Source organism: Sesamum indicum, linkage group LG1 (genome assembly GCF_026168435.1).
Source record: "Sesamum indicum cultivar Baizhima isolate 11 linkage group LG1, ASM2616843v1, whole genome shotgun sequence".
Lineage (NCBI taxonomy): Eukaryota > Viridiplantae > Streptophyta > Magnoliopsida > Lamiales > Pedaliaceae > Sesamum > Sesamum indicum.
In genome coordinates, this window is record NC_142657.1 from 12,335,714 (window position 1) to 12,363,613 (window position 27,900).

The following is a 27,900-nucleotide window of genomic DNA, read 5'->3' on the forward strand; positions in this document are numbered from 1 at the left end:
ATTAATTAAATTAATATTGATGTAATATGTAATTATGAATTAAAAGAAAAACAATAGTTGGTACACTCAACTAGTGAGCAAAATATTTATATTTTATAATCAAATATTTTACCAAGACTTTTATGGTACGTATTTATTTGAGTTTTCAATAAATAATAATATAATATTTGAAATAAAGTATTAGAGAGACGAACAAAATTATGTAACGAGAAGTATATGGTCGAGTAGAGATAAAAGCAAATTATAAAGGCAACATAGATAGAGAAAATTAAAAGGATAATTACATTCTCCTCTAATGAGATTCGGTATAATTATATATAAATTTTTTGTGACTTATAAGGATAATTACATTCTCCTCTAATGAGATTCGGTATAATTATATATAAATTTTTTGTGACTTATAAGGATAATTACATTCTCCTCTAATGAGATTCGATATAATTATATATAAATTTTTTGTGACTTATAAAATTACATTTGATAATTTGAGGTTTGTTTTCGTTAAACAAATAGATTCATTTGTGAATAAAAATTCACTAAATTTACTGACAGTAATAAGAAAAAGTGAATAAAATTTTTTACTTACTCTCGATTGATTTATTACAGATTTGTTATAGGTTAAACAAATCTTTTGTGACTAAACTATCCTTATAACAATGAAGATATACACGTCTTTACATGCATTAAAGGTGAAGATAAATAAGGATAATTTGGTTATAAAAAAATTTATTTGATTTTCAATGAATCAATCGGGATCATTTTTTTGTTAATATCATCAAGTTCAGTGAATTTTGACTAACGGAGGGGACTTATTTATTAGACAAAAGTAAATCTTAGGCGTATTAAATGTAATTTTTCAAACCACAAAAGATTTACGTGTAATTATATTGAATTTCAGAGGAGAGAAGTGTAATTATTCCAAATTAAAATTGAAAAAAAAAAGTATGTCAAACCATAGTACCAAAACCATCGATCTCCGATTATTATAAAAGTATAAATAAGATAGAAATAGAGGAGATGATGAAGTTTGCCCTAATCTTGAGTAGTTTTGTTGGTTCTAAACCAGCCAGAACTCCTAATTCCAAACACGTATGGGTCAATTTTGGCAACGGTCCAAAAATGACTCTTGATGTAGTGGTGGAGAACTCTGCCTTTGTAATTAATCGGATTGGTTTCTTTTATGGAAAAAGATGCAAGTAATTTTTGTAATATTGTAAATGAGCAAATTATTATTTATAAAAAAAAGTAATTAGTAATTTACCCTTTTGTGTTTTTTAAATGCAACAATTTAATCCTCTGTGATTTTTAAAATGAAACAATTTATCTTCATGTCTAAAGAGGTAAATTGCTTCACTTTAAAAAATATGAGGGGGGAGGGAGGGTAAATTCCTATTTATTTTTCATAGGGGGTATTTGCTCATTTTTAATATCGTAGGAGATAAATTTTAAATCTAATATTTTATTGTAATTACTATTGCATTGATTATTTTATTTTATATATACTTACTATGTGTATATTTTTTTTTTAAAAAATTAAATATGACGTAGTTTATGTACACATCACATGCGACGTGCATATGTGAAATAAAATAGGAGATTTAACATAAATTGTAATAGAAAATCTAATCAATGAATTCAAGGGGTGCTTACAAGAGTTTAAAATAATCGTTTTGCTGAAACATAAGTTAAAAAGATTGTTTTTATTTTACAACTTTTACTTTTGAATTTTGTAAGTTAATTTAATTTAAATCGAAAGTTATAAGCAATTTAACTTCTTCAGTTTATTGATAAAATTATAAATATTAAACTGTTTTTCCGAACGCTGCGACTGCAATTTTTTTCCTCTCAACTTTTGTTTTTAAATGCTACAAACTATTACTGCTACTTAACTTACAATTTATTCCCACCACAGAAATATGAGCTATTGCAGACATCCCTTAAGTAACAAAGCTTTTGCCATACAATTATTGTTTAACAGAAAAATTCATACAATACCTTATCACATTGTTTTATTTTTCATGGCTATTACAAATCAGATCTTTTATTACAAATTGATGTTTCGTCGTACATTTTAAACAAACCAAAGCAAGTTAGGAAAAACAGAATCCTCAATTCTCTTACAATAGGAATTTTATGTAAATAAGAGAAGAGAGGATGACAAACAATATATAGAACCCATGCATATTTTGACTTAATTCATCATCTTTCAATATTTTTACCAGCATTCATAGAGCTTAATATCACAACGAAGCCTGAAGTAGACCTCGCCCTCATAGGAATCCGTCGCGATAGTAGCCACCCCTCTGCTCATGTGGAAATCACCGGTCCCGCCAATCACCGAAATGTCCCTAGTCTTGGACAGTATCGGATCGGCCCCGACGAAATTTATAGTACCCTTGTGTTGAGTGGAGTTGAACACGAACGACATCGCTATCCATGAGGTGAACGTTTCTTTCTTGTCGTAGATATAGAAACCCTGAGCCCGCCCAACTCGAGGCGAGTGGAGATTGTTGTCTAACGTTATGGGGTCGTCGAAAATGACCATGTCTCCAAAATGGTTGTTACTTGTCAATTTTGTGGTGTTGCCCCATGTCGGTGCTCCCACTATGGCAGACGTTGAGTTCTTGGCGTTATAACCGTTGTAAAGTATGTCGTGGAAGTAGAACACCAACCTCTTGCATGGGCGCCGGTGACGTAGGGCTTTTGGCTTGCGTGCGGTGGAGCAGTCTAGGAGGAGGAGGAAGAATATGATGGCTAAAGTTAGGGTTTTCATTGCCATTCCGGTATGCAAGATAGTCGTGAAGGCAGCAGGTAAGGGGAGGGGGGAGGAGAAGGGGTAAGAGGAGTTCGGAGGCAATGTCAACTCAACGTATATATAGAGGTTTTTGTGTGAGGGTATTGGACAAAGTTGGTACAATTACTTAATATGAAAGGTAGGTTTCGAATTCGGGTCATATAAATGTGGGTGTATATATATATCTATTTTCTATAATAATTTGTTGTTTTTTTGTCTCATTTAAATGTCTTTATTGATGCATTGTACCAAAATTTAAATTTATAAATATTGAATAATGTAATAAATCCAACCTATTAAAAAAACGAAGAAAAAGGCATCATGTTTGTTGTTGCTAGGGTGGTCGGTGTCGAGCAATTTTGTTGGTCATACATGTGACTGCTTATCGTACTATGAGAAAGAAAGATTTCAGTTACTTGTAAAGTTATAGAAAATAAAATTAAATAATTATGTATACATAGAAGTTTTGGTTTGGCAGGTTGGCTTGTACTCTACGAATTATCTATATACACGAGGGTCAGATTGAGTGCTGAATGATTCACAAACTACTAATTAACTTATTAAATGTCCCTAGTATTTTTATAGAATAATAATGGGAACAAATCAACAACACTACCACCTAATCAATTAGTTGTACGTTAATTAAGCCTAGTTCAATTGGTGAAATTGAGGCCCCGTGATTTAATGTTATGAATTCGAATCTCATCAACGTGCGACGATGTTACTCTACATTAATAGTAAGTCACTACAAGAAAACAAGGCATACAATACAAATAATATTGCAACAAAATTAATTCCGTAGCTAATGAGATGTACTAACAATGAATATTCCATGCCAAATTGTGTATAAAAATTATGATAAATTACAACGACCTCTCTTGAGGTTTGACATAATTATGAATACTCCTTATTGTTTGAAAAATTATCAATACCACCTTGATTTTAACGGGTGTCTAACAAGTAGCCCAATCTGTTAGATTTTCATCCATTTTTATAGTGAACTGACCAAAATTCCCTTGTAGAAAAATTATAATTTTATTTATTTTTTAAAGAAAAATTTATGGACTAAGTGGATAATTTTTTTTTTTTTATAATTTTTAAAATTTTTCATCCATCCCCTTGGATTTTTTTATATTTTTTTTAAAAATAAAAAAATATAGTAAGGGCAAAGTTGATAATTTCATACCTCCATCCAAAGATTACATAATTTCATCAAACATCAGGAGGTTATTTGTAATCTTTTAAACAACATGGGGATATTCGTGATTATGCCAAACTCCAGGGGACTAACAATGAATATTTTGTAGCAAATTATGTATTAAAAATATTCAATAAAAATCAGGTACGTAGACAATGAAATGGCTACAAATATTGCAACAAAGTGTATGTTGATTTTTTTTTGCTTACACTCCTGTTGCTAACCTCCATTGCTAGTGCAACAAATTAGCTACAAAGTTTTGCGTAGGGAATAATTTTTAAAAATAAAAATTATAGAGTATTTTATTTAAAAAGTGAACTACGGAACTATCGTTCTGAAAATAAAACTTGCTACGAAGTCTCATTTGCAGTGGAACAAAAATGACTATGAATGTTCTGTCGTTATAGTAATGAATATAGCTACATAATTTATTTTTTTTCTATAGTACTGACACTGTTATGGAATTTTGGTGAAAAAAACTGCTATATAATTTTCGTAGCTATGGCATTAAAATATAATTGCTACAAAATTTTCATTTTTATTGCGACAATAATGGCTACAGATTTTCTGGTACTATGTGCAATACCATGTCTCACATGTATTATGAACTAATAAGATAAATAATATATAAGTATTGAGCAAAAAACACCAGTGCATCAACTGAATGCTTTTCCATGAGTTGTTAATAATTAAATTTCAGAATGCGCTCGAATGGGTTTGGAGGCAATTCTGCCTTCAACAGGCTCGCGAGCCAGGGGTGTCACAAATGATATTAGAGTCGACCCCTTGATTTAAGTAGAAATTGAAATAAATATATTTATTTAAAAAATTATTATCTTCAATTATATAATTATAATAAAAATAGATCAAGAGTGCCATTCCCAAAAAACCATAAAACAAAAAAATACATTTTTAATTTGAATAAGGTTCAATCAAGCCCAATTTAATTATATATTTTAATTAAATTTAAGTTAATTATATGATAAATATAAATATATTTATTATATAAGTAGTGTATAATTTTAAAAAATAATCAATTATATACATATCATATATAATGATACTTGTAATAAATTAATTTAGATATTAAATAGGGTATGTATGTGACGCCCCAAAAATTATAATACATAATTGTAGGATTAATTGATAAATTCTTATGAAACTTAGTTAATTAATAAATAAATTATAGGTCATAATTGGAATATAATAAAATTTGAACGGATTAAATTGGAGTTCATTATAATATTTGGGGATAACTTATATTCATTAAAAATTTAGGAATGACGTAATGAATATTTTAAGAAAAAAATTAAATTAAATAAAAAAAGAAAAAAAAAGAAAAAAGGAAGGAAGGAAATGAAATTGGGGTGGGCCATCACCCACCCCCTCACCTACCTACTAATATATAAATGCATCCTAAATTATTACACACACAATTACCAATTCCTCACACACACTCACACCTTAAACACACACTACGAAAATTCGCGACTGTAGGTAATGTTTAAATTTGAAAAATTCATATTAATTTATATAATTATTTTATTTGATTAGTTCATTTATTAAATATAATTTATATTAATCGATGTACTATTTAATTGAAATATTTTACGAGTTTGACTATTTAAAAGTGTCGAATTAAATATCAAATCGGATATAAAAATGATATCGTTAGTTAATTAGATTATTAAATTTATTAGATTTGAATATTACGATAACTAATTTATACAATTCCATCGGAATTATTAATCAAATATGCAATTCTATGTATTATTATTTAATTAAATAATAGCGAGAAATTGATTGAAAATTCATAAAAATATTCTGAAAATTATATTTAAGAATATTATATTATAAAAGAGGAAAAATGAGGTTTTTAATGATAACCTAATTTAGGGATGTTATTAAAAATGATAGTTATGAATATAAATGGGGTTTGGTTAAATGAATTCCTATGAATTACTTGATAAATTATAAATATTTTTATGAAGTCTAAAGTGTCTAGTTATTACGAAGAACCAAAACGAAGATTTATATTTTGATAGAAATAGAATATTAAAGAATTATTAAAAATTGTGCGAATAATATTTAATATTCTATTTAAAAGAAATTATGATATTCTCGGTATATTAATTATATGTGCTATAACTCATTATAGGATACAGGGATAAGTTGAAAAGATTGACAATTCATAGCTGTTATGGCTGGCGATCCTTGGCAGACTCTCTACTATGGATAGGCCTTGGTTGGCTCATCTTAATAGTTCCTGCGTACTTTGTTCTGATGGTGCTGATTAGACTCATGATCATCTTTTTTTTCGTTGCACTTATTCGTGTGGCTGCTTGAGGGTGATTCGACGCACACTTCGGTTCGATTGGCCGAACCGAGCTTGGGCTATTGACATCTTATGGGTTGCTCGCAGATGGAGAGGTAAACACTATGTTTCTACGGCCTACCGTGCTCTTTTGGTCTCATGTGTGTACCATATCTGGCGTGAGCGCGACATTAGATGATTTGATGGAGTACATAGAGATACACGCACTGTGGGTGCGCTGATGGTTCGAGATGTGCAGCAGAGGATTCTTAGTGTAGAATTACCTACTGCTATTAGCACTTGTGCTTTACCGCTTATGGCGGATTCCTTGGTCTATCGAGGAAACCGCTTAGATTAAGCAAGTTGTACTGTAGTATTGTACTCTTTTTACTTAATAAAAATTACCTTTACCAAAAAAAAAAGACTGGCAATTATCAATATAGTAGATAAAAGCGTTGTAAGGTCGAGGTAAGTAAATAATTAATATTATCTATATATGTCCCCTTTATTTGGGGTATTACTGCTATATAAATTTATGGTTCATGCTGACGTTGATTTATTTGAAACTATACGAGTTATGAATGGTTTAATTTGATTAACGATATTGTGTACGTGAAATGAGTAAATACGTTGAAATATTATGTTTGTTGTATGATGTGTTGTGAGTATCTGAAATGAGAGTATATTGATATATGGTTGTTATATTTTGATGGCCCAAATGACTTTATTTAATGGCCAAATTTTTGAAGCCCACAACCCGACCCAGTTGGCAGCCCACGGCCAGGTATGACCCGACCCAACTTCACTCACTTATATCCTAACCCTAGCTTAATCTATTCTTCATTCTCTTTTCTTCCTCTCCAATTGTGCTGACTGCTGCTCTCTCTTTCTCTCTGCAATCTCCATGAAATCTCTTCCAAGATTTTCACCGGCAGAAATGGTGGGTTTCCTTTGCCAAGTTAATGGCATAAGGAAAGCCACCATGGCTTTTCTTCTCTGCTATCTTCTCGGCCCTATTTATAGGGGTTCTTTCCCCCTTCTCACATACGGTTGAAAATTGAGAGAAACATTCTTGAGCATTATTTTTGTGAGACTTTGAGATTCTTGAGATAGGTCTTTGTGACCGAGTGATACATAGATTTGAGTGATCGAAGCTCTTTGTGGTCGGTTTCTCAAGTTCGTAGTGTTACCGTGGGTCGGTGTTGGGTAAAGTACTACTGTGTGACTGAGTTACCCTGTGTGGATCTGGCAGATTCTGAGCCGATTTCTAAACAGTGTTTGTTTCTCTTTATTTGTGTTTTCTTCCTTTACATAATTCTTTCAATATTTCTGTAATATTGATTGTATATATTAAGGATTTTCGTACTCCAAAGCTTTGTAATAGTTTTATAGGATTTGTTTGATATCCACTTAACAGTGGTATCAGAGCCATCTCTGATCCGAAAGCTCTCAGTGACGGTAACCCTCTAAACCCCTCCTTTTTTACTTACTGCGATTTATTTTTCTGTTATTTTATATCTTGATCTTTAACTGAGGTGCTTATCCCCTTGATGACCCTCCTGGTCGGATCCCTGAGGTTGTCGGGTATCTGGACTGGGTGTTAGGCTGGAGAGGCTTTGGCATTCTAATTGTTGATCATGTTGTGTTTGCAACCATCTCTCTATCATACCTCTGTTTTTCTTAAACTGTACTATCCTTAAACTGTCTTTGCCGTTTTAGTTATATTTTCTTAGTGGACTGTAAAACTGTGACATATATTCTCTAAACTTATCTGTTACTCTGTTAAATAGATATTACTGTGCACATCGTTTGTTCTTAGTGAACTCAAAACTGTGACTTATCTATCCCTATATCCGTACTCTGGTTTTTATAATCCCTATGATCTGTGTGAATTATTTGTTTTTTGTTCCTAAGACCTGTGATTATCTGTTTGCCTAATTCCGCTGCAAAAATGCTCTTTGAAATGTTATTTTGAAAAACCTGTTTTAATCTTTTCTAAAGAAATATTTTTAATGGCCGTATACAATTTGCAACCTTTTGATGGAAAGGGTGATTTTTCAATTTGGCAGCAAAAGATGAAGGGTATTTTAATTCAGCAAAAAGTTTTTAAAGCAATAGATGGTAGATACATTGATACTATTTCTGAAGAAAAACTTTTGGAAAACAATGAATATGCCTATTCTTCTATTATTCTTAATCTATCTGATAATGTTTTAAGAAAGGTTGGTAAATAAAATTGTGCAAGAGATTTATGGGAAAAGTTAGAAGAGCTTTATACTGAAACTTCTTTGCCGAGTAAACTGTTTTTGCTTGAGAAATTTTTTAGATACAAAGCTTGATTTGTCTAAAAACATTGATGAGAACTTGGATGATTTCACTAAATTGGTTCAAGATATTAAATTGACTGGTGATAAGAATATTGATGAGTATTCCCCTATTGTACTTTTGAATGCTATACCTGATACTTATTATGATGTGAAAGCTGCTATCAAATACGGTAGAGATAGTGTAAATCTTGATACTGTTGTAAATGGCCTTAAAAGTAAAAAGATAGACCTAGTAATAACCAACATGAGGTTAATTCTGTGAGAGGAAGGTCTAAATTTAGGAATTCTAGCTATAGACACAACAGTAGAAGCAAAAGCCGTAATAGAAAAAACAATAGGAGTAAATCCAGAACTAGGGATAACTCACATAGAAATGATAAAACCAGAGAGAGAAGGTGTTATAACTGTGGCATGAAAGGTCATTATATTAAAGATTGCAAAAAACCAAGGAGGGATAATAGAGATAACAATGCTGTTGAAAAAGAAAGAGTGAATAATGTTGGTGATGAAACTGGTGAATTATTTGTTGTTTCTGATGTGAATTCTGTGCACTCTATGAGCATGTATGAATGGCTTGTTGATTCTGGTTGCACTTTTCATATAAGTCCTTCTAAAAACATTTTTTCAAGCCTCAAACTTGATAATTCTGGTTTTGTTTCCATGGCAAATGAAAAAGGGTGTGAGATTAAAGGCATTAGTGATATTTCTTTGAATTTCAATGATGGTTACAGAATGACTCTTAAAAATGTTAGATATGTTCCTGAACTTAGTCATAATCTCATTTCATGTGCTGCATTGGAAGATGAAGGTTTAGACTGTAGGTGGGGTAAGGGCATCATAAAAATCATGAAAGGTTTTCTTGTTGTTTTTAAAGCAGAAAAGAAACGCAATTTGTATTTATGTTCAGTTAATTATGATTCTATGCCTGCATATGTGTATGTGCATGATAAAATATTTCTATGGCACAAATATTTTGGGCATATCAGCCAAAAAGGACTTGAATTTCTGAACAAAGAAGGCATTGTGTGATAAGGTTGACAAATTGCAATTCTGTGATGAATGTGTTATGGGAAAAGAATATCGTGTGCATTTCCCTGCTTCACCCTCCCCCAACCCCTCTATGTCATCTTACATATTAGATTACATTCATGCTGATGTATGGGGACCTTCTAAAGAACCCACCCATGGTGAAAATCGTTATTTTCTATCCATTGTTGATAATTTTTCCAGAAAGGTGTTTATTTTCTTACTAAAACACAAATATGAGGTTTTCGAGAAATTTGAGAAATGGAAAATTTTTGTTGAAAACCAAACTGGAAAAAGGTTTAAATCCCTACGTACTGAACGGTCTTGAGTTTTGCAATAAAAACTTTGATGATCTTTGTGATAAATTTGGGATTAAAAGGCACAGGACCAATCCCTACCCCCCACAACAAAATGGTGTTGCTGAACGCATGAACCGTACTTTACTTGAGAAAGTGAGATGTTTGCTGATCAGTTCTGGTTTACAAAAATCGTTTCGGGGTGAAACAGTTTTAACTGCTGCTTATTTGATTAATTTGTCTCCTTCTGTGCCATTATTGGGTAAATCTTCTGAAACTGTTTGGAGTGGTAAGAAACTTGATATTTCTCTCTTACGTACCTTTGGTTGCTCTGCTTTTGTTCATCAGAATTCTGATAAACTTGAACCTCGTTCTATGAAATGTGTTTTTATTGATTATCATGATAGGGTTAAAGGGTATAGGTTGTGGGTTCGTAGCCAACCTCGGTTTAAAGTCATTATTAGTAGAGATGTGACTTTTAATGAGAATGAGATGCCTTGTCTTTCTAAACCCGAATTAGAACAAAAAGACATAACCTTTAATAAGGTGGAGAATAACCAAGAAGAGGAAGAAATTATAGAAGAGAATAATGATGAACAAAACATAGAAGAACCTATAGAAAATCCCTTAGAAAATTACCAACTAGCACGAGATAGGGGCAAAAAGAACGAAGGATCCCTTCTAGGCTAATCGATTTCCAAGTAGCACTCAACATCGAAAATTCTGAACCTTCGAACGTAGACAAAGCTCTTAAGTCTAAAGAATGGCTTAGTGTCATGAATGAGGAGATGAAGTCCTTAAAGGATAACCATACTTGGGATCTAGTGCCTAAACCAAAAGATTGTTCCTTATTGGATTGCAAATGGATCTTTAAAATCAAACAAGAAAACCCCTTAAAATACAAAGTAGATTAGTGGCCAAAGGGTTCACTCAAAAAGAAGGAATAGATTATAACGAGATTTTTTTTTTCCAGTTGTTAAATATACTATAGTGCATATTATCCTTGCTCTTGCTGCTCATTTTGATTGGGAGTTGAAACAAATGGATGTCAAAACTGCTTTCTTGCATGGTGATTTTGATGAATGCATTTATATGCGACAACCTGTTGGTTTTATTGATAAAAATTAAACCTAATCATATTTGCCTATTAAAGAAATCCTTATATGGGTTGAAACGGTCACTAAGACAATGGAACAAAAAGTTTGATACGTTTATATTTTCCCTTAATTTTAAAAGAAGTGATTATGACCATTGTCTCTATTTCAAATTTTTGGATGATGTGCCTATTTTTATTGTGTTATATGTTGATGACATGCTCATTGCTAGCTCTAGTATTAAACTCGTTGAATCATTACAAAAAGATCTTTCCAAAAATTTTGAAATAAAAAACATTGGTGATGCAAAAAAAAATTCTTGGCATGGATATTTGTAGAAATAGAAAAAGATTTTTCATTCTTTTAAATCAAAAGTCCTACATTCACTCCATTTTGAAAAAGTTCTCTGTGGAAAATTCTAAACCCACCTCTGTGCCATTAGTTGCTCATTTTCAACTGTGCAAAGATCAATGTCCAAAAACTTCTTCTGAAAAAAGAGAAAATGGTAAGGTTCCTTATTCCAATGTCATTGAATCTATAATATTTCTCATGGTATGCACGAGACCCGACATTGCATATGCAATAAGTTGTCTTAGCAGGTACATGTCCAATCCAGGACCTCCTCATTGGGAGGTTTTAAAATGGCTTTTAAGGTACCTTCGTGGTTCTGACAGCATTGGTATAAATTTCTCCAAATTTTCTGACTCTATTAATCTTGTTGGTTATGTTGATTCCAATTATGCTAATGAAAAAGATAGTAGGAAATCCACTACCTCTTATATTTTCACTTTGTGTGGATCATGCATAAGTTGGAATCCCAACTACAACACATTGTTGCACTGTTTACTACTGAGGTCGAATACATTGCTACTACCGAAGCTTTCAAAGAAGCAATTTGGCTCGAGGGCCTTATTAAAGAAATTGGTTTTCTAAAAAAGGCTTATTGTTTTTTCTGACAGTCAATCCTCTATTCAACTTCACAAAAACCCTGTTTTTCATGATAGGACAAAACATATTGATGTGAGATTTTATTTTATTCGTGATATTGTGAGCAAAGAGGTTATTAAATTGGAAAAGGTACGGACTGAAGAAAACCCAGCTGATGTGGGTACAATGTGTCTCCTTGTTGAGAAATTTATCAATTGTTTAAAAATTTTGAATTTGGCTCCTGACTAATTCTTCTGCAGGTAAGGCTCGAATTTTCTGCAGGTACAACGGAGCGGGCCCGAAGGCAGTGATGATAATGCCAGATCCAACTTACTCCAGACCATGTTGCTTTAAATAAAAGTCTTGGTCTAAGGTGGAGTGTGTTATATTTTGATGACCCAAATGACTTTATCTAATGGTCCAATTTTTGAAGCCTACAACCCGACCCAGTTGGCAGCCCACGACCCGGTATGACCCGACCCAACTTCACTCACTTATATTCTAACCCTAGCTTAATCTATTCTTCATTCTTTCTTCTTCCTCTCTCATTGCGCCAACTGCCTCTCTCTCTTTCTCTCTGCAATCTCCATGAAATCTTTTCCAAGATTTTCACCAGCAGAAATTGTGCGTTTCCTTTGCCAAGTTAATGGCATGAGGAAAGCCCATGGCTTTCCTTCTCTGCTACCTTCTCGATCCTATTTATAGGGATTCTTTCCCCCTTCTCACATACGGTTGAAAACTGAGAGAAACATTCTTGAGCATTCTTTTTGTGAGACTTTGAGATTCTTGAGATAGGTCTTTGTGATCGAGTGATACATAGATCTGAGTGATCGAAGCTCTTTGTGGTCGGTTTCTCAAGTTCGTAGTGCTACCGTGGGTCGGTGTTGGGTACGGTACTACTGTGTGACCGAGTTACCCTGTGTTGAATCTGGCAAATTCTGAGCCAATTTCTAAACATTATTTGTTTCTCTTTATTTGTGTTTTCTTCCTTTGCATTATCATTCTTTCAATATTTCTGTAATATTGATTGTATATATTAAGGAGTTTCATACTCCAAAGCTTTGTAATAGTTGATAGGATTTGTCTAATATCCACTTAACAATGGTTTTACGTTACTAGTTGCTTATTAGAATGGTGATATGTGGAAGTGAGGGAGTGGTGGAAATTGAATATAATGGTGGTGTGAATTCCCCTTGATGTATTGAAAAGCCTGTAAGGCGAAATGAAATAAAAAGAGCTATGATGCGATATAAGAAAGAAATGAAATGAAAAGAGTTATGATGCAATATGAAAAAGATGTGATATGAAAAGAGTTATGATGCGAAATAAAAGAGTTATGATGGGAATTGAAATAGCTATGATGCGAAATGAGATTGATGAGCCGGCTGTCAAGGGGATTCACTTAACTTGTATAATGATGAGATTGAGTTGATGGGAAAAATACGATATCACCTTCTGGTAAGCAAACTAAAAAAGAAGGGAGTTTAATTGGTTGTTTTATTGCGAGTTAGCTATGTGGTGTAATGAAACTGATTATGTTAGAATTAAACTAACTATATTCTATGCATGTATCCTACTTATCTTGTTTGACACTATATTTGATATATATATGTAGATATGGCTGATTATTTACTTATTGAGTGACAGACTCACTCCTTTACTGATATTTTTTTCAAGAATAGATCTTGAGGTGTCTGCCTGTTGAAGGCTAGGTCTAAACGCTATATTCAGGTAGGTCGGGCCAATGCACTGTTTTCTCCTCTTTGTCAGTTAGAGTACAAATCACATTTTGTTTGTATAAAGAGAATGTAAACCGTGGGGGTTACTTGTGATGGATCACCTCGTGGTGTTTGACATGTATATATGTATATATATATAATGTTGTGGGTTGATTATGCCTATTATGACGTTGGGGTTACGTGTGCATATTGATTAGATGACTATGTACATATTTATAAATATAAACACATGGTTACTATAAGTATGACGTTTAGGGAAGATATAACCCTAATAGCAAAGTGCTACAATGTATTAATTCTTACTTAGGAATTTAATTATAATCAAAGGCGCACAATGAATTGAGTTGGTCCAAAATCGATATAGATTAGTTCGAAAAGCCCAGTCCTCGACTAATCCATTATTATTCATGATTAGTCATGGATCTTTAAATAGGCTCTAATTGAATCCATTTTTAAACTCAAGCTCAAGCCATGGACTAGCCCAATTAAGGTACGAATTAGCCTCAATCTTTATTTTTATTTTATTTTTATAAAATTAAGGTATCTTTTAAATAATTAATTGAATTTTTGGTTATTTTAAATTAAATCAAACAAAAATTTATAACTCAACAAAAAGAGTAATTAAAGCTACATAATTTAGGGTTTGTTTGGTTCAAGTGAGAGAAAAAAAAAAATGAAAAGGAGAGGGGGAGGGAGACGGGAAGGATTATAGTTTTGTTTCAAGTTTTGATATAATCGAAAAGGGAAGTAAATCTTAAATACTTCCACTTATTTGGTACAAGAAAAACAGATTGAGAAGAAAAAAATATTTTTTATAATTTTACTAAATAATCCTTCTCTTCGTTCGTAGGTATTTTTTTATTGGATCAATCCAGTCCTAGACCGAGCCAGCCCGACCCACGTGCTCTATTAAATAATGGACCATTGATTTAACAGACGAAGCACGTAATTTGCATGTGTCCTGTTAAATATTTAAAGAAACTTGTAGTTAGAACTAAAATTATAAATTTTTGTTATATTATGAGACTAAATATGGTAAATGCTAAAACTAAATGATAAGAACTCAAAAAGAATAAGTTGTGAAATGTAAATTGCAATTTTTCTAAAAAAAAAAAAAAAACAACTTGCAAGCAAACAATGTACTAATATAACTTTTGTCATGGTTAATTATGATCTAAAAATAATATTCAATAGTAATATATCACAACATTGTAACACACTATCCTTGTTTGAGCAAGTGGGGCTTGCATAATATTAGTCCAAGGTAAAAACTATGATATATGCTTTGTCTAATAATTATGTCAAATATTTAATTATAATTAAAATCATTATAAATGTTGTTAGTCAAAATTTAAAATTTTATATTAATTTATTTGATTGTGATTGATAATATTGATTTGCTATATAACATTTAGGCTATGATTGATATATCAGAATGAAATTGAGGGAAATGGAATAAGCTTATGAATGAAATAACTGTAGAAATAGAATAATTTTGGTATATCATTCCTATATTTGCTATATTAAATGAATGAAAAAATGAATTGAATCAAATTTTTCTGTATTACTCATTTATATATTTTGTAAATAATAAAAATTAAAAATTAAAACAAAAACAACAACTAAGCAACATCTTAATACATAAAAAAATATTATTTTGAAATTTTAAATTAATTATAAATTTATGATATATATTGTTGAATGTTTTCATATACGTAAATTATTTTAATACATACTTATTGTTTACATACTTTAGCATACATATTGAAAATATAAAATTCAACAATATATGGTATACATACTATTACATAATATCATGTCCTTAAACATTACTCATTTCTAATAAAAAAAAACCCTCCGTCACTACTTAATTATAACACTCAAACAACTTGATATCCATCTCCAACCGAAAATAGTAATCCCCCTGCGCCTCATCAGTCCGGAAAGTCGCGATCCCCCTCGCCATGAAGAAGTCGCCGGTGCCGCCGACGACCGACAGGTCGCGGGTCTTCTCCAGCAGAGGGTCAGCGCCCATGATATTCAAAGTCCCCTTGTACTCACTGGAGTTGAACACCAAAGTGTAAGCAAACCAGGCATTGTAAGCGTCTTTCTTGTCGTAGAAATAGAACCCTTGAGCTCGCGCGACGGGGGGCGAATGTAACCGGCGGTCTGCCGTCACCGGGTCGTCGAAGACCACCATCATGCCGAAGTGGGAGCCGAGGGCGGAGTCGTTGGTGATCTTGGCGGATGTGGCGTTCGCCAGATCGGTGCCGTTGAATAAGATGTCGTGGTAGTAGAGCACGAGTCTCTTGCAGGGTTTGTCTGGGCTGAGTTTCTTGGCGTGGGTGGAGATGGAGATGATCATGAGGAGAAAGAAGAGGATGGTGAAACACGATTTCTGAACAAGATTGCTCATTATGTGGTACTAGAGTTGGTTTATTTACTTGTAATATTGAGAGAGATCAACATATATACTTTGGTCGGGTGATGGCAGTATGTCTGTGTTCTTGCAAGGAATAAGTGAAGTAGTGACAATTCATGAAGATGCGATTAGGGTTTCGGATGAGTCATGGATATTGTTAGAAAGAGACAACGATTCAGACAAGAAAATGGCCGAGGTTACGTGCGTGCTCTTGTCCTGCTTGATGGTCTCAATAGCCCTGGAATCATTAGGGAAGAGAGGCAGCAATAATTTGATTGGTCTTTATCTCATTTGTTTTTGTCTTAACAAGTGTCAAGAAATAGGGATGCATTTTCTATTTCCTTTTATATGTACATATTGTGTATATAAAAGTTTTTTATAATAAAATTGATTTAATTAATTTTTATATACATGACGTGTATATGTAAAATGGAATAGAAGATTGTTGGTAAAAAACCCTCAATGATGAGCTTAAATAATAAACTATTACAACAAATTGTGAGTTACGAAAATTTTTTAATATTACAAACCAATATTCAGCAACAAATATTAACATATCAGGTATTATAAATGAAAGACAAGACAGAAAGGAGGTAAATGGCTAAGGGGTCAGATCTGGTAGGGGTAGCTCACAGACACCAAAACTGGCAACCACACAGACCAGTTGCTTTTACACCAAAAACACGCCACCAAGCTCAGTCAGAATAGATCTAACTCAAGACTACTCAGGACTTTTCACTAAGGAACTAAGTTCACATAAAATTTTTAATCGAAGCAAAAGAAGAAGATTTCTTGTTTTGTTCTCATACTCAGAAAGCCACTGAAAGTGGTTTAAATAGAGGGAAACCATTTATGGTAGTGAGAGAGAAGAAATTAACAAACCATATATACTTCTTCATAATTTTCTTCAGTGATCATATTTGCATCTTCATTATTTTTATCATCTCTTTTAGGCTTTTCTATAGTATTTGATAAAATGTCTTTTTTCTCCATAATTATAACATCTTCTATCCCAAGATTTTTCATTCCTAGTTCTAGATTTTGACCTACTATGACTTCTCTTCCTATATTTATTTTCAGAATTTCTATTCTTGGTTCTTACCCTAGCATGATTTACTTTATTTTGGACTTGGTTAGCTATATTAGTTTTAAAGTCCAATTTTATAGTGTCTAAATTTACATTATCCCTACCATATTTTATAGTAGCTTTAACATCACTGTATGCTTGAGAGATAACATTTAAAAGAACAATAGCAAAATATATATAATTATTAATGTTTTTATCTCCAGTTAACTTAATATCTTGGATCAATTTTGTAAAATAATCAAATTTTTCCTCAATATTTTAAGACAAATCTAGTTTGTATTTGATTTTTTTTTAAGTTAAAAACAATTTAGTAGGTTTGGAAGTTTCAATATATAATTTCTCTAACTTATTCCAAAAATCTTTTTGCTGAATCTTGTTTTTCAATTTTTTTTAAAATAGATTCAGAATTATAGAACAATATTTTCTAATCTTTTCTCCTTAGAGACATTTTTAGGATATTTGTCATCAATGACTTTCAAAACTATTTGTTGAATTAAAATACTTTTCATCTTTTGTTGCTAAATAGAGAAATCAAATTTACCACCAAAAGATTGCAAGTTTTAACCATTCATGTTAATAGAATACAAAGTTAACAACAACAAATGCAAAACCCTCAATGGTGAGCACAAATAATAAATCCTAATCAACTATTACAATGAATCGTGGGTTACAAAAACCCTTTAATATTACAAATTCATATTTCAACAATAAATATTAATAGATCAGATATTTACATTTAATAATAGAGTAAATGAAAGGCAAGAGCAAAAAGGAGGTAAATGGCTCAGGGGCCAGATTCGATATGGGTATCCCACAACCACTGAGGCCGACAACCACACACAATGATTACTTTTACACTCACAATACGCCATTAAAGCTCAGTCACTCAAACAACCACCAAGGCTCAGTCACATGGACCCAACTTAAAACCACTCAGGACTTTTCACTAAGAAATTAAGTTCACATATTACTTTTAATCGGAACAAGAGAAGAAGAAGATTTTCTGTTCTTTTCTCATATTCAGAAAGCCACCGAAAGTGGTTTAAATAGAGGAAAGCCATTTATTGGGGTGAGAGAGAAGAACGGAGGAGGGCGGGAGAGACGAGGAGACGGAAAAATTAGGATTAGAGATTTCATTCATCCAACAAAGGGAGAGAGAGACACTTTTAATTTATGTGAAATGGGGTCAGTTAAGTGGGACGAGTGGAGAGAGTGGACTGGGCCAATAAATGGATCGGAGAGATGGAGTAGGCTAAGCCATCCAAGTGTGTGGGTTTGGGTACTGTGGGCTGGGCCTTTTCAATTGGGTCATGGGCCACAAATTTTCAATAAAGATTTGTAATATATAGAAAATCCAATTTAAAGAAAAGAGGAACTGCTTTTTCCCAGCTTACCTCAACCACATCTTGATATTCAACACTCCATACATAGCGACTACCCTTCTTTGCATGCGATCCTTGCAAGTATATTTAAGAAGAACTATAATTTAGATGAAGAGACAAAAAAATATTTGTGAAAAGAGGAAAAAAGATAAGGAACATGGAATTGAGGTGAGAGAAAAAATATATTATGAATATGGGATTATTCAAAAATATCGAAACTACTTCTATAATAAAATTTCATTGAAAAGAAAAATTAAATTAAAGGATAAATTTAAATATTTAAAAGTCGGTATAGCATGACAACGTTCTCTTCTATAATAATAGTATAGTATTTGTGTTTAAAATATGAGGGACATTTTCATTTAGTTTGAATTCAATTTAAATATTTATCACAATAATTAAGTAATTAATTATGTTTATTGTATGATTAATATACAATATAAGGAAAATATGAAAAGAGGATATAAACTAATGAATACGAGTGATCCATAATTAATTTAGGGCCATTTGAAGTTTCATTGGGCTTTTCTGGAGCAGGTTAAAATTTGTTCATTTGTACTTACTCTAAAGTATTGGTCATGGGCCAAAATAAATTTGTACCAACCTAACATGGGTATGATATGGGGGAAATATATTTTTTATATTATATATATAAAATAATTTAATAAAATTAATTAATTATTTAGAAGAATTTCATATTCAAATTGTTGAAACCCAATCAAAAGCCCGTATTGCAAAGTCTTTATTTATAAAACTTAGATTTCAGCTCGATACAAAATAAAATTTTTATTTTAATAAGAAATCAAGCCTATTAGAATCTCTCTCTTTCCCTCTTTTCTATATTCCGTCACCCTCTACTGTCTCCTGCGCCGCCTCAAATTACAATAAACTCATATAAAGTGAGACAAATACCTGCGGTGTAACTCAAATCCATGACCTTAAATTTGTTCATAAAATCTTAATCTTAACCACTAGATTAAGACATTATGAATAATACTCACATGTCTAAGTCAATTACATATTAATTGTTATTGTTTTCATTGTACAATTGATCATTTCTCTTAAATCATTACTATGTAACGATAACTGCAATTTACTTAATATGTAATTTACTTACACGTGACTGACCAAATTCAATTTGGGCTAAAATTTTCTATCATGCCTAAGACAACATAAGAGGTTGCTTTTGCAAGGGTTAATTTGTCCTTGATTAAGGCGCAATGAATGATGTAGCAACATGTGCTTAGTAAAAAATGAGTCAAATAAGTGAGAAAAGAACTTAGTACCTCATCATAAGTTACAAAGGTTCCTCTGTTTTAGTACTGAGATGAGAGATTACATACATCTGTGTTGTGGTTTCTGTAACAGATTGAGACATGAAAATCATGCATGAAAAGAAACAATCTTATCTTCTGATTTGTACAAGAAACAGCATAGTCCATTACAACTGCAAGAAACTGAAACATTGTGACAATGTTGCCTAATTTCCAGCTTTACAATTACATGGCAGGACTTAGATCAGGAAAGATTATTCACAGAAAATCTACATTTCTGTACACTATCATCGCCTCTCAACATTCATACAAAACCAAATCACTGCGAATCGTACTCTTCCTCCGTTGTGCACTCATCCTTCAGAGAAGCCAGTGAATCTCCGGTCAGCTGGCTGCGGTACTGCTGCACCACCAGCACCGATGCTGTGGTTTTGAACTCCAGGGAAATCAGCAAGTTGCCGACCGGTCCCAGTTCGGGACACTCGGTCTTCTTGTTAAGCGCTGCTACTAGTTGACCCTCCGGCATTCTTCCAATGACAAAGAGATTGCAACGGTTGTATTTGCGTATCACATCAACTGTTTCTGCAGCGTTGCTTACGACAATCTCATCGTATTTGATCGAACCGTCCTGTGATACTTTCTGCTTGAACTCTGCGAGGAATTCTTCATCTGATGTAACTTCAGGACCGTATTGGTCCTTTATTTCTAATTGGACGCTCTCTCCGACTACCTTTGTGTCCACTACGAAACGAACAGCATTCAAATTAATGCCAGTGTGCTCGGCCATGAGTGCACCATAGGACAGAGCTTCACGATCGTCGTGGCCCCCAAAGAAGAGGGCTGTGACGGTATAGTCAACGTTGCTTGCTGATATGTGAGATTTCCCTCCTAAGCCTCGATCGACTAGGATACCAACCGAACACGGGGAGTGCTCAAGAACCCTCCGGTTCACATACCTTAAATCAGCTCGTGTTGTCTCCAAGTGTCCATCGAGCCTCTGATGCTTATGATACGGAAGAATTATCATTGCAACCCTCTTCCTATCTGCACTTGTGCAGATGTCCTCATGCATGCTAGATATCGGTGAGATGGCCGTTGTCGGTCGAATTGACACTTGGCTGAGGTGCTGGAACGCCTCAAAAGCAACGACGATTTGATTTGCATCAGAGTTTTGCCCTTTACTCCAAAATGGCAGCCCGTTGTTTCTCGCCTTGTGGACCATCAGAATTGCGGATGATCTCTCCGATAGCTCCATCAGGTGCATTGCATAGACTCGGAGTCCCCCCCTCTTTCCCCGTCCACGTGAAGCCTCCATGAGATTGATCAATGTGGGAATATGTGTTGTGCTGTGGAAACATGTCAACATTCTGAGTTGAGTATCAGCTTCCTTCCTATGAATAGTTCTGTGTTTGTATTCCATTTTCGCCATTTGAGCCGGCTTATATATGGCCATGACAACAGGTGTCGTTATAAACGTCGTGAATAGAGCCATCAAAACCATGATAGCAAATGTTTGATCATTCAGAACCTATAAAATCAAAAGAGAAATATGTCAGATGAAGAACACCTAGCAAATACTAGTTACATAGTTTTGAGCAGTAATCAGTTTACCCCTCGGTCTTTCCCAATGTTAAGAACAATAAGCTCCACTAAACCTTTAGTGTTCATCAGGAAACCCAAGGTTAGTGCCTCTTTGAAAGGAACCTTGCAGCAGATAGAGACCAAAATCGTGCCAACTATCTTCCCAGAACAGGCTGTAAATATGACCAAAACAAGAAGACCCCATGACTGAGCCCCTTGGATGGTGGCGACGTTTGTCTTCAATCCGCTCGACACGAAGTATAAAGGAAGAAATAGACCAGATACAAGGTCCTCGACTTTCTCCACAAGAGCTTCAGCAAACGCTCCCTCCTTAGGGACAAGAACGCCGAGAACAAAGGCCCCAAAAAGTGCATGAATTCCAATGGTATCTGTGACAAAACCAGCAGCCAAGACGGCAACCAATGTAGCACATATATATATCTCATCCACCGGCTCACCCCGAGGGCATCGTCGCGCAATCCATCTGAAAATAGGAGGGCAAACAAATATGCACAACACTATGAAACCAAACCCGCACAAGAAGACCCACAAGGAAACAATGGCAGAACCTCCGGTGCCGGATAGGGCAATAGCCAGAGCAAGTAGAATCCATGCAGCCACGTCATTGACTGCAGCTGCAGACATGGCCATTCTACCAACGTCTGTAGTCAAAAGCTTAAGCTCAGCCAGTATACGAGCCAAGACAGGAAAGGCAGTGATAGAGAGGGCCACTCCCATGAACACCAGAAATGGACCCTGATTCACGCCTTTGGAGATAGTTGCTCTGAGCAGAAATGAAGTCCCAACTCCTAAAGCAAATGGAAGACCAATTCCTCCAAGAGCAATGCTTAATGCTTTTTTCCCGGTCCGACGAAGACCCTTTGGATCTAGCTCAAGGCCAACCAGGAATAGAAAGAATAGGAGACCAAGGTTGGCAAGGGTGTCTAAAACGGTAAGGCTTCGGGGTGGAAAAATAGCATCAAGATACTTCTGGTTGCGACCTAAAGCTGATGGACCAAGCAGAACTCCTCCCTGCATAAACCAGAGTCAGGAACTCGAATTTATTGGAATCTCATAGCAATCAACTGTGGCTTATATAAAATTATGAAGTGGCATTTCCAGTAGTCTTTCCATTGTTTGCAATCACAGCATTCTGAGCTCAATGAATGACGGTTGTACTGAAAGAAAGCAAGAAAAGTACGTAAAGGGGAACGCACAATAATCTCAGCAATGACGCGTGGCTGTCTCAATGGCCTGAGAAGGTAAGCGAGCACTCGAGTGAGAACCACCACAAGGCATATCTGTACAATCACAAGAGGAAGTGCAAAATGGAGAGGATCATCCTCTTGGAAGACCCCATTCGAGGTAGCCTTCATGGGCGGTTGGCATTTGGCTGTTGCATCAGAAGCCATTTTGCGGCAAAACCACCCCAAAGAAACAAGAAATGTCCAATCTCAATTCAAGACCTGCATGTTACAGTCGTTTTGTACATTAATCAAATTGATACTAATATAACAAGAAATCGATCTCCCTTGATAAGACTACATGTTATCTGATGCACGATCAAACAAAACTATCTTAATTCTATCCTTATGACAGCATTTGCCAATTAAAAAAGCGAGAAAGTCCCTCAGGTCAGAAAAATTCCATATAATTTTAAATAAAAACTATCAGTCATGTCTTCACTTATCATATTTTACAATCAGGATAATGCCAGGCACATCTATTGAGCAGTCCGCAAGGAACCATACAGAAAATTCGTCTGCGTTCGAAAGCTACAAGAATGTAATATAAGAAACCAGGCACTAAATCAAAGTAAAGCTTGCTTGTCTCATCATAAAAATTCTTGATCAAACAAAGTCAACTACAACTTATTCTGAAACATCAAACCTATCGCTTATACAATTTGGAACGACAAGAATCAGTTCAATCAGAAAAGTGATGAAAAAGCTGAAGCACATCACCCTTCCTGTTCAAACATAATAATGAAAGACAAACAAGAAAATGAAAGAACTAAAAAGGGTCAAACACAGATCATGAAAAGAGGCAGTCCTTATCCCACTAAATCCAACTTCAAGAACCTGTCATTCCAACAAACTAAATACTGAAAAATTCACTTCCTAACCAGTTAATTAACTTAATCTCATATTCTCTTTGTTGAAGGCGATGAAGAAAGCAAGATTGCGTTAGAAACAAAGAATAATCTTACAAAAAAAAAAAAAAAGATGAGGAAAATCATGGGAAATAAACCAAATGAACTTTGTAAAACTATTGTCAAAAGATCAAAATCAGGAGAAAAAAGAAACAAGAAAAAGAACAGAATTTTTCTTTTTTGGCTAAATCACTAAATTTTGTAGGGACCCAGTTCAATATAAATACTATACAAAATTAAAATACTTTGAGATAGTACTCCTTGTCTTTTTCCTTCATAAATCTGCGTTGTCTCTTCATGCTTCCTGCCACCGCCATACACCGAGTTTCTTATTCTTGCTTCGCAATTCCAACACACCACAATGTCAAAACAGTCATTGCCCCTCCAAATTTTATGACTGTGATGCCCTCTACTTCCCCATCAAATTCCTACGCCGTCTACGTACTTTTTTTTCTAACCCGGATAGTACGTGTTGTTGGTAAAGATACCAGCTTTCTGATACTACTTACCATTTTGTATCTATATCTGTAAGTATATACGTTACAGAGAGATAGAAAAAATGGATTCTTGAATGAGAAAGATATAAAGAGGGCTTGTCCATCACATTTCTGATAGCATCATCACGTGTGTGTGTATTTATATATATACACAGACAGAGAGAGAAAGAGAGAGAGAGAGACCTGAATTCTTGAATGAGAGAGGTGTCAAGAGGGATTGCCCATGATCAGCAACTTCTTGCAAAGCTCTGTAAGCAGCTAATTATGTCTTGTTGTTGTGGGAGAAGTCAGTGAGAGAGCGCAGAAACAAATAGCAGTTGTTGGGCAGATTGAGAAACAACAGACGGAATGGAGAGAGAGAGAGAGAGAGAGAGCTCAGCAGTTCTTGATTCAGATTGCCGGGCTCTTCTCCATCTACATATTTATACACTCTGGGAAATCTCTTCTTCCAGTAATACCCTTGTATCAAACTCAAAATTACTTGCAGGTATTAGAATCTTTTGCTTTTTTTTTTTTTTTTTTTTTTTTTCTATAAATTCATCTGAAATATAGCAATTTTCAATTACTAATACTAATGTGTGTTACACTCGAATGAATGTGCACAACAAAAAGCTTAGAAAATTAAAGAAAAGTTTTACTTAAATTATGTCTGGTTGAACCAAATTAATAATATATCAAGTGTATTATACAAACAATACAATCGATTAACATAGTGTCGTATATTATTTATATAGTTGATTTCAATCCGATCCAACTCTATCCAAATTACAATTTTCTAAAAATTAAAGATAATTATATTCCCCTTTCCTAAAGTTTGATGTAATTATATTTAAATCTTTTGGTTTGAAAAATTACGTTTAGCACCCCTGAAGTTTGTTTCGATCGAACAAATAAGTCTTTCCATCAGTCAAATTAATCAGATTTGCTGATATTAATAAAAAAATAAAAAAAATATATTTATCCCTATTGACTTATTACTGACTTATTGCATGTTAAACAATTTTTTCATGGTCAAATTACCCTAATACGTTTTCACGTATTAATGTATATGGGGAGGTATATATCTACTATTATAAGGGTAGTTTAGTGCGGAAAAAAATGTTTGACCTACAATAAGTCAGTAATAAGTTGATTGAGAGTAGATATCAATTTTCATTCAGTTTGTTTTGTTACTACCAACAATTCGTGAATTTTGACCAACCGGGAACTAATTTATCAGACGAAAGCAAACATTATAAGAATTAGATGTAATTTATCAAACCATGTGGAGTTTACGTATAATTACACCAAATCTTCGAATAGAAAAATATAATTATTCCGAACATAACGTAAAATAGTATTAAAAACTAAAAACTATATATAGATAACAATAAATATGGGACATCAAAAGAGTGCCTTCACTTAATAACAAAATATAAACAAAATGAAGTAGCTTTCTTGTGGATAATGCTAACCTAATCTTTGGTAAAGAGCACGACAATAGGAAATAAAAAAATTCAAAATTTTAAAGTTTTTTAAGAGTTAGGGATTTAAAGGAATATAAACAAATTTATTGTAATTAATAAATAAAAATATTGTAAATAAATATAGTTCCTAAGCAGTTTTGAAAAAACATTGGAATTTTACCATTTTAAGGAAAATTTTTAATTTAAAATGTCATTATATATATTAGAAATACGAAAAAAAGCACATATATCAATAGTCTAGAAAACTCTATCATTGCAACTAGATCAAAAAATTCCATGACTAAATATTGCATTATATATTTTGCTCATTTTATTTATACACGTCACGATGGATTACATGTATAAAATATTATTCAAATTTATAAATAATAATAACTTTAGATGCAACGTATGCATGAGACAAAGTAAAAAAATATAACACTAACTTTAAAATGAAATGTCCAAATATATGTATGTATTCATATATATTTATATAATAAAGTTATTATTTGACATCAATGTTGTCTCCATATTGTCAACTTCGAACCGGACATCACAATGCAGCTTCAGTGATATTTGGGAAGTGCTGCTTAGAGTTTTTTAGTAGTTGGAGTCTTCGATCCGTTTTCCTACACAATTGCAGATAATGCTAAGTACAAGGATCAATAATAGACAATCAAGTGTGTATTGACGAGGACAATCAGACCTGTATATGAAACTTTAATATCGTACAGCTCAAGCAAAAATATCAAAATAAAATAATAGTCGGATATGCAATAAAAAGTTTGAAACTTATTAATCTTCGATTCGATCTTCTCTAAATGTATAAAAGAAGAAGAAAAAATTCGAAAGCTCTTCTATGTGGTGATAATACAAAAATATCACATCCTGGGCCGTCGAATGAAATTCTAACTTGGAACAGCGTGCATCTAAAGCATCTTTTATTAAGATCAATGCAGTTATATATAAACCCAAAGTAATAGCATGATGAACCAAAAAGTCTCCATGATCTATTGTGAAGAATAATGAATATGTATTTTCATTAACAACATTTAATCAACTGGCCGGATGCTTCGAGCTGCATTGAAAGTCGGGTTGCTCGTTGAAGATAAAAGTACATGAAACCCATACAAGTTTACCATGAGCTAATTGTATCCATTGAGCAAATGTGGTTTTGATCAAAATTTGCTTTTTCAAAGTACCAAAAGCTGGGTCAGATTGGCCCGTCCGTCCCAATAGTCTGAATTGAGAGCCATGCGATGAGGGTTACGTGGAACAATCTTGGAGCACCAACAGTACTGACTGTCCCAATAGTCTAATTGAGGGCCGCAGGATGAGGGTTACATGATACTATCCTGGAGCGTCTGCTGTAAATTATATATTAGGCGCAACTTGTAAATAGTGTACGTCTAAAGAAACTCCAGTACAATTTTAAATGTTTACTCTTACTTTCGTGTAATTGTTATATGACTTTAATGAGGACCTTTACTAATTTTTTATTGTTGGAGTGTTTTTGTTGGGACGGCCTCAGCATCTCAGAAGTATTCGGTTCAATTTCAGGTCTATTTTCTACTATTCAAAAAGTGATATAGATCGGACTAACTTGATCATATATACATGTATATGTTAATGTTATTATATATGTATAATTGTCATTTTATACATACATGGAGAGTGTAAGTGCCTACTAGCCGACCTTCACATGGAAAAGGCTTCAAAAAGGGGAGTGGAGTCGTACGTTGAAGAGTTCATAATTTGCCTGTGATCCCTTCATTTCTGGCTACGCTTACACGTCCGTGATCTATAATCCTCTCCACATACGCAAATTTCGCCTTTTGGGTGACAATGAACCTTCCTCGGTCCATGCACCACCCAAGATTTTTGGTCAAGGTATTTATGTATATTGCATTCATATTTTTATAACATGGACAAACGTAATTGACGATATTACGATCACATAATTATAAGATTGTAAATTTGATTTGGATCGAAGTTCTTTACGATTTAGAGCTGATTTGGCAAAGATCTGGAATATCAGTCTTACGAGTATTATGAGTTGAACTACTGACGGTTGGTCTGCACATACAACTGATTAGGTCAGCTGAGGTGGCCTTAACTAATTAAAACCCTCCGAAACTCAAGTCAAATTAGGGTTTGAGGTTATAAGGGATCGCAGTAAAGTGATTACATAGTGCGATCTCTCAATAATAAATGTGTATTTGTCAAATGGGCCCTTTAAGTATGTATAGGTCTTTATGCGTCAAAATTCATACGGGTCACGTATTAGTAGGACAGTTGTTGGGTCATGGGATCAAGTGCGACCCAATCCAACCAAAAACACGCGG

At 33.6% G+C, this 27,900-nt stretch overlaps 3 protein-coding genes across 6 annotated transcripts; all 3 read right to left on the minus strand.

Annotated features, from left to right (window-relative positions):
* Positions 1–1,937: 1,937 nt before the first annotated feature.
* LOC105158429 (dirigent protein-like) lies at positions 1,938–2,864 on the minus strand. Its single transcript, XM_011075192.3, has one exon. It carries the CDS (start codon positions 2,777–2,779, stop codon positions 2,216–2,218), a length of 564 nt encoding a protein of 187 aa, XP_011073494.1. The 5' UTR covers positions 2,780–2,864; the 3' UTR covers positions 1,938–2,215.
* Positions 2,865–15,474: 12,610 nt separating this feature from the next.
* Positions 15,475–16,348, minus strand: LOC105158437 (dirigent protein 5-like). The gene has a single exon (XM_011075205.3). The coding sequence runs from the start codon at positions 16,129–16,131 to the stop codon at positions 15,583–15,585; it is 549 nt and encodes a 182-aa protein (XP_011073507.1). The 5' UTR covers positions 16,132–16,348; the 3' UTR covers positions 15,475–15,582.
* A 3,644-nt stretch (positions 16,349–19,992) lies between these two features.
* On the minus strand, positions 19,993–24,520 carry LOC105158446 (cation/H(+) antiporter 18). Of its 4 annotated transcripts, none has more exons than XM_011075214.3 (4): positions 24,294–24,520; positions 22,679–22,927; positions 21,492–22,493; positions 19,993–21,408 (listed from the first exon to the last, which is right to left on the minus strand). In XM_011075214.3, the coding sequence occupies exons 2-4, from the start codon at positions 22,871–22,873 to the stop codon at positions 20,200–20,202; spliced, it is 2,406 nt and encodes an 801-aa protein (XP_011073516.1). In that variant the 5' UTR covers positions 22,874–22,927; positions 24,294–24,520; the 3' UTR covers positions 19,993–20,199. The 4 variants fall into 4 exon arrangements, with proteins under 4 accessions (XP_011073516.1, XP_088733806.1, XP_088733782.1 ...); XM_088877680.1 differs by lacking the exon at positions 24,294–24,520 and adding an exon at positions 23,859–24,249; XM_088877656.1 differs by lacking the exon at positions 24,294–24,520 and adding an exon at positions 23,587–23,834.
* Between the last annotated feature and the right edge of the window lie 3,380 nt (positions 24,521–27,900).